The sequence below is a fragment of the Exserohilum turcica genome (genome assembly GCF_000359705.1).
Source record: "Exserohilum turcica Et28A unplaced genomic scaffold SETTUscaffold_3, whole genome shotgun sequence".
In the NCBI taxonomy this organism is placed as follows: domain Eukaryota; kingdom Fungi; phylum Ascomycota; class Dothideomycetes; order Pleosporales; family Pleosporaceae; genus Exserohilum; species Exserohilum turcicum.
This window is the reverse complement of record NW_007360136.1, coordinates 2,423,202-2,431,868: the sequence shown is the minus strand read 5'-3', so window position 1 is coordinate 2,431,868 and position 8,667 is coordinate 2,423,202. Positions and strand designations below refer to the sequence as shown.

Sequence of the window (8,667 nt, the reverse complement as noted above, 5' to 3'; positions counted from 1 at the left end):
AAAAGAGGGTATAGAAGCAACTTTTACCTTTTTTCAAGAAACAAAGGCTAGAACACAAGCCTGGTTCAAAGGAAACACAGAAAACGAGGAGTAATACCTGTAACAGGTAGCCATACACCTCCCCCACCCTATCCTCCCCCCCCCTACCTACCAACCAATAGGCTACGAGCCTCACCTTCATCTAGTTAAAACCCCTCCTAAATATCGTAGCTAGAAACAACCTACTTAGATACTTGTAGGCCTAAAAACCCTACACGTCTTATATAGCCCTTCGGGCTGAAAAAGGACGTTAAACTAGAATAATAATAATAATAATAATAAGTAGATAATGGTTATAGCTTATATTTGTTTAGATAGTATAGCTTTAAGTCTAACACTTATCTTCTAGGGATCTAATAAGTTAGTTTAATTAAGCTAGGTTAAAGCTATATAAGCTAACGAGCACTTAGTCTTTGTAACCTTATCTCCCTCTAGCTATACTCATAATAATATTAGGTTAGCTTAGCTTAAGGGGGTTTTTGAACAGGAGACTAGACCATACGCTTTAACTAGGTATTAATTATTAATCCTTAACGGCCACGGATCCTATATAACTATGGAGTTTATTGAGTATTGCTACAACAACAACATTCTCTTACTTATATTTCTACCTTACGCTACATATACGCTTTAACTACTTAATGTGGTGATGTTTAAACCCCTAGCAACAGCTTACTGAACTTAGTTATCTAGATACCTACAGGACAGCCAGGGGTTGCTTAATTTGACTAAAGGAGACTTCTTCCCGCTCTTCTAGAGGTTCTGGACCTCTGTATTCAGGCCTTAACTTATTCAAAGGTCTTTTAAAGCCACTAGTATACAGCTAGCCAACCTAGACGTTGTACTTAAGAGGTTTGCCAAAGAGGCTTTAGATTTTAAAAGCAGCTAGTTAGTCCTCTCTAGAGACGATTAGCTTAAGCTTAAATTAATTGTACGCTGTGAGGTAAAGGATTAGAGTAGTAAGTGTAACGGGCTAGGTAGCCCGCTACAGTACAGATAGCGGTGGCTATCTTATGTATCAACTACGCAACGATATCAGCAGCTCTGATATCTTGTGCCAGCCTTTTTGGCGCGGTGGGCGCGTTGTAGTTGCGTGCGCAGTCTAATAGGACTCGACCCGTTACAGTAAGGATGTTAAGAAGCTTTAACGAAGCTTGTGCTACATCTTAGCTTAAAACAGTATACTTTATAAGGAGATTAGGGGCCTTAGATAGTCCCTAGCCATCAAGGAGAGGCGACTAAAGCAGTTATTCGCCCTCTAGCTTGATGAGGACGAGGTTTACTATAGGGGAGCTAAAATATGGTCGCCTAGGAGTGTACAACGATCCCGCGATTGTTAGAAGGCATAATAATAACAAGCTAAGCTTAAAAAGCTTTAAAAAGCTAAGTAAGCTAAGATTAAGAAGGCAAATTGCGATTATAAGCTTTAAATTAAAGCTGTAAAGCGTGTTAAGCGGGAGAAGGGTTAGGAGGAGAGTAGAAAGTGGAGGGCTATAGAGCAAGCTGAAAAGGAGCGCTGTAGAAGCCTCCGCAACGCTAAAAAAGCTATACAATTGCCCTAAAAGGGTAAGCGCAAAGCTTTAAAACCTTATAAGCTAGCTACAAAGCGTTAAAAGCGTGGTGGTGTTGCTCTAGCGGTGGTAAGAGCCGTAAGGGGTGCACCAGCTGTTGTACTGCGTAGTCGACAAGACTAACTAATAACGCCCTCTGAAAAAAAATCTAAATAAGCTAAAACTTTTGTAGGCCTGTATATAGTATAATCCTAGCTTTACGCAATTTTATCACGATTTGTAGGGGCTGTACAGCCTCATCTTTTTGATTATATTGTTGTTGTTGGGGTGTCCAACTGGCGACCATGACCATCTGGCGCACGGTCACTGTAGAGAAGCACTCATCCCGCCATGGTCAGAAGATGGCGTCACGGCCTCGAGGATGGGGCAGACGCTATTATCTGGTGTGGGGAGAACATAGACGGCGGATGCCCAAGTCCCTCAATATCATGGAGATGGAGACATGTCTGGGCGGACTGGCGGAAGCTGATAGCGGCGGTCGAGGGCCTCGCACGGATACACGGGCACATGTAAAGGGGGACGATTCCAAACTCCAAAAGCAAGCGGGACTCGACTTTGAGACTGCGGTGAGGTGTTGAGAGAGGGCACATGTGTGCCAAAAGAGAAGGGAGCACTGCGGGATTAACGGAGCCCACTATGCCGCATGCAAAAAGCCCCGGTGACGTGAATGGAGAGGCGGTGCCGGGCAGGACGGGTGTCCGGATTGCGGTCGGAAAAGAACGGGTCCAGCACGCCAAGAACAAAACTTCTCACCAACAATGACGGTTTTGGCTTGCTAAATCTCCGACTGTCCATCCCATCTTCAACACCACACCCAACTCTCCACTCCACTTTCTTCGCCTGCCCCCCATCCACACCAGCGACATGTCTACTGCTCCCCCTCCCACCGCCACCGGCTCCTCCAAGCTCGACGCCGTCAAGGCCAAGGTTGGAGCCAGCGTCGACCCAGCCGCGCCCACCGGTGCCGCTCTGTACGCGCGATTCGCCTTTGCTGGTGCTGTCTGCTGCTCCGTCACTCACGGTGCCCTCACGCCCGTCGATGTGTATGTTTTTCCGCCCCGCAATGGCCCTGAGCGATGACAATGGCTGTCGGCAGCATTTTCTCGCGATAACAGTTGGCTTATCGAAAATGACGACAGAATGCCAAGCTAACATTCTTCGCAGCGTCAAGACCCGCATCCAACTCGACCCTGCTACCTACAACAATGGCCTGATTGGCGGCTTCAGGAAAGTTATCGCCAACGAGGGTGCCGGCGCTGTCTGGACTGGTTTCGGTCCTACCGCCGCTGGTTACTTCCTCCAGGGCGCCTTCAAGTTTGGTGGATACGAGTTCTTCAAGCAGCAGTCTATTAACATGCTCGGCTACGAGACCGCATCCAACAACCGTACTGCCGTCTACCTCGCCTCCGCCGCCGTCGCCGAGTTCTTCGCTGATGTCGCTCTCTGCCCCCTTGAGGCTACCCGTATCCGTCTCGTCGGTGACCCAACCTTTGCCAACGGTCTCGTTGGTGGTTTCACCAAGATCCTCAAGAACGAGGGTGTCGGTGCCTTTTACTCTGGTTTCGGCCCCATCCTGTTCAAGCAGTATGTCATATTCTTCTCGTGCTCCAACACGCCCACCAACTAATCGCTTTTTTCACAGGGTCCCCTACACCATGGCCAAGTTCGTCGTCTTCGAGAAGGCTAGCGAGGCCGTCTACACCGTTGTCGACAAGAGCAAGACCTCTGCCGGTATGCAGACTTTCTACAACTTGGGCTCCGGTCTGGTGGCTGGTTTCGCTGCCGCCATCATCTCCCAGCCCGCCGACACCATGCTTTCCAGGATTAACAAGACCAAGGGTCTGCCTGGAGAGGGAACCACGAGCCGTCTAATCAAGATTGCTAAGGAGCTTGGTATCCGTGGCTCTTTTGGTGGTATCGGTGCCCGTCTTTTCATGGTTGGTACCCTGACTGCTGGTCAGTTCGCCATCTACGGTGACATCAAGAAGGCCCTGGGCGCGACAGGAGGTGTTGAAATCGCCAAGACCAACTAAGTTTACGTCTTGTGCGTTTCGGGGGGAGTGGAAGAGATGATTCCAGCACAGCCATGACATCAAGTCTCGAAAGATGGGCTTGTTTTTACGCAAAAAGTCTGTCTTTTTTTCCTTTTTTAAAGGCTGGCATGGGGTTTGATTCGATGTCACATTTGGTCTTGTATTACCTGTGGTTGTGTTTTATTTGCAGCCTTTCGGTTTGGGTATTGCTTCACTATAGAGGGCGATATCATGTAACAGTACGATTTGGTCGGAACATTTGCTGCACAATAGACTCAACTCATAATGTCCAACTGATTGCATGACGTGACTTGATTTAATTGACTAGCAGCCGAAGTTCAGGTATTAAAATGTTTCAGGATATTCTCATGATATTCCAAGAAAACTCGTCACAGGCTAGAAGTATAGAAATATTTCAGTTGTATTCTCGTAATATCCTACTAGTGTTCATAGTTAGAAGAATTGGTCTTGTTTCGTATCTCAATGCCCATGACAAGTGATTCTTGCATCGCATCCCATACCAATCTCTTGGATATCCAAACCTCTGTGCGTAAACTACTATCATACCCCATGCTTCACATCTCACATCCCACAAAAGCCATATCCTCACCTACCCAGCCTCGGAAACCGAAACCCCGCAGTCTCTCCTCTCTCCACGCCTACCGCTCAATCCGGGAAGCTCTTTATACTTGACTGCCTTGGAGCGACGCAGAGTTGTAGTACTGCACTTGCTCGGCGATGGAAACGGTGTAGCAGATTGCAGCTCCATATTATGAGTGGCGGTAGTAATATGGTTATGGTTATGGGTGCTGTGGATCCAGTGTGGTGGTGGTTTGTACATTTCCTCGGGGGTTGCTGGACGAGAAGAGGAAGAGGAAAATGATGGTGATGGGGGTGATGGGGGTGATGGGGGTTGTGCATCCGCCATAGGACTATCTTCTCGTACGACGTATGAGACGTATAGAGTTTTCGTGTTTCGCTGTTCTGGTTCTGGTTCTGGTTCTTCGGATACTTGCTCTTCTTTCTCTTCCTCTTCTTCTTCTTCTTCTTCTTCTTCTTCTTCTTCTTCTTCTTCTTCTTCCTCTTCTTCTTCGTGTTCATCGTTGCCATTGTCATTCCTGCTATTGTCATCGTCATCGTCATCGTCATTACCCTTCTCATCTCCATCTTCATACTCAACTTCATACTCACCAGCTTCAGCATCTCCATTTCCCTCCTCCTCCTCCTCACTTCCCTCACAAAGACTAGTCTGCCTGCACAACCCACCACCACCACTACCATCATCATCATCATACAGGTCCTCGCTGAACATGGAGGTGCCTGCGGGAAACAGATCGTACCGCGGCTGCGGCTGCGGGTGCACGCGCACGAATTGGTCTTGCAGGTGCTCGTTGCCGCGTACGGTCCCTACTCCGCCTCAGCTACCGGTGGCAACGCCTTTGCTCGTGACTTCCTTGCCGGAATCTCCGCCATGTATGCTACGCCGTTATACCACAACCTTGCCGATTCAGCTCCTCAGAGATCCGAGTACGCGACTACAGTCCTGGCTGGGCTTTCATGTCTCGTCGTTGTTCCAATCTACGTTTTCTACTGGAAGGGACCTCAGATTAGAAAGGCCAGCAAGTTTGCCTCGATTCTTGCAGAGGATAGGAAAGCAGAGGGGGTTAGGCGGCTTAGCAAGGCTGATAACCTGCCGGCTTGAGTAATCAACACGCAGGGCATGATGGACGTTTAAGGAACTGGATTCCTATAAGTGACGTCAGGAGGATTGCTTCATAAAGCGGTGTATTTCACAATCAGCACGATCGTATGGATAATGGAGTCCTGTAATCACTAGGTTGAGTAGCTATACGACTCAACGAAACTATGAAACAAGATCACTCAGACTATCGTAGCTACGACATCAATGACAACAAACAATTTAAACAAGACCGCTTCTCGCAGACTTTCATACCACCAAGACAGTTTCAAGTCAAGAATAAGAGTTGAGACATTGGCTTGCACCACTACTCAGCAATGGCTGTCGTTCAGCCTACGTTTTACACGAATTCTCCCCATCATGTCAGTTAAGCATTCGCAGAAAAATATTCCTGACTGCAAAGCATGGCTTGATAACCAACCAATTCCTACCCAACACTTGCGTGTACTCTCACAATGCCACTCACTGTACCTGCACCAACCCAACATGTCTCTTCACACGAGCTCAGTCTTGGAGTGTGTAATCGACACTGCTACAACAATCATACCAGACATAAAAGAACGATCCGCTTTGTTCCCACAATACCCTCATCAAAGAAAATACAACAAAACAAACAAACCCCCCCAAAAGACATAGTAACGCAGATTATTAGCCCATTCACAACGCACCGCAACGCACCCGCCAATGCTGCTCTTTGGCCGCAGAAAAAAAGCCCAGTTGCCACCGTCTTCGCGGTACGCAGCAATGCTCGAAAGATGCGATCACAAATCAGAGCCCCCATGCGCTTGCCGCCACCTCCTCGAGCACCTGGCCCTCGTCCCTCATGTAATCGACCGAGGAATAGTAGATGGCAAAGTTGGCGAGACCGACCAGGAACGAGAAGATCATTGGTGCTATCCAATGTGTCTGGGGAGGACCCATGCCTGAAGGAGTTAGCTAGCTTCTAGGATATTTTCAAAGGATTTTCCTACAAGTCCACGCGAAGCCAAACAATCCAATAGGTTCAAATAGCGCAAGTAGAAGAAGTGGCTTCAGACGGCGCTCTGGTGTCATCCAGTCGGGACCGTTCTTCTTGCGCAGGTGATCATCGCGCCAGAACCACGGCCAATATAAAAAGTACGTAAAAAAGTACGACGCGTTGATGGGAATAAATGCCCAAGCCACCTCGAGCGTCCCAAAGCCAAAGTTATTGGGAAAGGTGACGTTGAAAGCCTCCAGGAACGTGAAGATGAGGGCATCCGAGAAACCTGACAGCAGCGAGAGAAGCAATACGATCGGCTCACGGATGAACATCTCAAAGGGTCGCAGCCAAATCTTTCCAGCTTCCTTGAGCGAAATACGGGGCTTCTTTAGTTCATTTGGTCCATAGACGTTGGGATCCTCGCCCGTCTCGCGTCGTCTCTTGGCCTCGCGGTCGATGAGAATGGTGGCTCTGCTCTCGGGCATGAAAAAGTGCACTGCTTGGACCACGACACCAAAGATGAGTTGGATCCAGAAATTCCACTGCCAAGTAAGGTCTCCAGAAATGTCAGTGCGTGCTTTGCAATATAGTCATGAAGGAACTTACAGCGTTCGATGGGACCGCCAATGACACCCCCGATACTTGTTCCGATGGTCGAAGACAGGACAATGAAGCACAGTGGCCAGTGCTGTGTCTCTGGCTCATACATGTCTGCAATAAGACCAAGCGTCACACTGCCACCAGCAGTAGAGAGGCCGCCCTGGTGAAGTTAGTACTAGAGCCACTAATACTAATTTAAAACTTACAAGAGCTCTACAAACAACGATAGTACCAAAATTGGGCGCTACCGAGCAGGGAATCTCCCAGATGTTGATCAGAAACATACTCAGCTGCAGAATCGGCCATCTGCCAAATTCCTCGCTCCATGGTGCCCAGAGCTCGCATCCAAACGAGTAGAAGACGAGATAGATCATCTGGCCGACTCGCGCTGCCTGCGCGCTGATGCCAAAGTGTTCGGCGACGGGGTTGACCGCACTGGGGTATACCGACGTGTTGAAGTTCATGGAGATCTGGATGCCGGCGATGGAAGCTAGATACATGGCCTTCTTCCACTTGGGCCATGAATACGCGAGTTTGTCCCAGCACTCCCACTCGCGCAATTCACGCTTTCCGTCCGGGTCAGGAACCATGGATGGGTGATGTACGCCATTAGGATCAACGGGGACGTCTGTGTGGGACTTTTCGTCGTCGCTCGCCGCGAATGGCATGCTTGGTTGATGCTGGTCGGTGTCCTTTTCAGAGACAGGCTGGGAGCCTGCTCGTGCGGGCGAGGAGTGTCTGGACTCGCTTCCCATGATTGCGAAGCGGGCTGAGGAGAGAGAAAGCTGGAGATGGGACTCGGGGTGTGGAACGAGGCTTCGAGGCCCTCTTGAACCCAGCAAGAGTCCACATTTTGGCCTCCACTGCTCGTATGACGTCTAGCCGTGGCACTTACGGCAAAGAACTGCTCCTCCACTCAAGAAGGTATCCCGGCGTGGGTCCTGTCATCACAGCACGCAGAGCGCAGAACATCGGTCTAAAACTTGACGTTGCGATCGAGACGACTGATGCCATCGGCCACGGGAGGGCGAGTGTGCATCGCAGTGGACCCTAGCCTGACGGCATAGGAGTGCTCTATGGTGCCAGACCCCTGTGGGCCCAACTATCTGACGACAAGCTTCACGGCTGCAACGAAAAATCAGAAGCCATCTTTTTACTCCACTTTCTGCCGGCACGCACGACGAAACGACTGGAGATATGCAGGCGGCTCAAGATAAAGATGGGCCGCGTGGGCCTGGAGCGCTAGAGCCCGTAAGGTAAGTCGAGGAGTTCACATAACTGGCCGAGAGCTTTAGGTGCTTAACCTGCATGGACGCGCAATGACCTAGGACGCGCAATGACCCACCCCACCAAAAAACCTATTGCAAAAGATGAGGCTGTACAGCCACCCACAGTCGCTATTATCACGAGATTTCATAGTGTTGTAGTAATTATAGCATTGCGATCATGATAGGCTACTTATATCTACTTAGTAGCTTAGTAGTGCGGCCGTAGCGGGTGGTCCAAGTTAGGACGGCTAGTGCAGCCACCTTAGCTTATAACGTATTCCACCACCGAGAGTGCCACCCCACCGAGAGTGCCACTTTTTCTTGGCATCGCGAACTTCACGTACGAAAGACAATGCCTCAACAACAGAACGTGATATTTACTCAGCAAGAGGGTAGGCTTACTCTAGCAGTTCAGGCCTATCGTACAGGCCAGTTTAAGAGCATTCGACGCGCTGCAGCAGCCTATAACGTCCATCATCAGCAGATCTCTCGGCGG

General features: G+C 49.3%; 4 protein-coding genes across 4 annotated transcripts; 3 read left to right on the top strand and 1 right to left on the bottom strand.

The window, feature by feature from the left end:
* Positions 1-1,707: 1,707 nt before the first annotated feature.
* Positions 1,708-2,228, top strand: SETTUDRAFT_163906 (uncharacterized protein). Its single transcript, XM_008029478.1, has one exon. The coding sequence runs from the start codon at positions 1,895-1,897 to the stop codon at positions 2,186-2,188; it is 294 nt and encodes a 97-aa protein (XP_008027669.1). The 5' UTR covers positions 1,708-1,894; the 3' UTR covers positions 2,189-2,228.
* Positions 2,229-2,402: 174 nt separating this feature from the next.
* Positions 2,403-4,015, top strand: SETTUDRAFT_163905 (uncharacterized protein). The gene is made up of 3 exons (XM_008029477.1): positions 2,403-2,653; positions 2,775-3,194; positions 3,253-4,015. The coding sequence occupies exons 1-3, from the start codon at positions 2,475-2,477 to the stop codon at positions 3,641-3,643; spliced, it is 990 nt and encodes a 329-aa protein (XP_008027668.1). The 5' UTR covers positions 2,403-2,474; the 3' UTR covers positions 3,644-4,015.
* A 525-nt stretch (positions 4,016-4,540) lies between these two features.
* Positions 4,541-5,345, top strand: SETTUDRAFT_20733 (uncharacterized protein; the record flags this gene model as incomplete). The annotated part of the gene is made up of 2 exons (XM_008028731.1): positions 4,541-4,546; positions 4,608-5,345. 2 exons carry the CDS (start codon positions 4,541-4,543, stop codon positions 5,343-5,345), a joined length of 744 nt encoding a protein of 247 aa, XP_008026922.1.
* A 765-nt stretch (positions 5,346-6,110) lies between these two features.
* Positions 6,111-7,658, bottom strand: SETTUDRAFT_154796 (uncharacterized protein; the record flags this gene model as incomplete). Its single annotated transcript, XM_008029476.1, has 4 exons — positions 6,111-6,265; positions 6,314-6,859; positions 6,910-7,063; positions 7,110-7,658. 4 exons carry the CDS (start codon positions 7,656-7,658, stop codon positions 6,111-6,113), a joined length of 1,404 nt encoding a protein of 467 aa, XP_008027667.1.
* Positions 7,659-8,667: the final 1,009 nt, after the last annotated feature.

Coding starts and splice junctions, on each gene's coding strand:
- SETTUDRAFT_163905 (XM_008029477.1), top strand. CDS start 2,475: ATGTCTACTGCTCCCCCTCCCACCGCCACCGGCTCCTCCAAGCTCGAC. Junction 2,654..2,774: donor GCCCTCACGCCCGTCGATGT/GTATGTTTTTCC, acceptor CATTCTTCGCAG/CGTCAAGACCCGCATCCAAC. Junction 3,195..3,252: donor GGCCCCATCCTGTTCAAGCA/GTATGTCATATT, acceptor CTTTTTTCACAG/GGTCCCCTACACCATGGCCA.
- SETTUDRAFT_163906 (XM_008029478.1), top strand. CDS start 1,895: ATGACCATCTGGCGCACGGTCACTGTAGAGAAGCACTCATCCCGCCAT.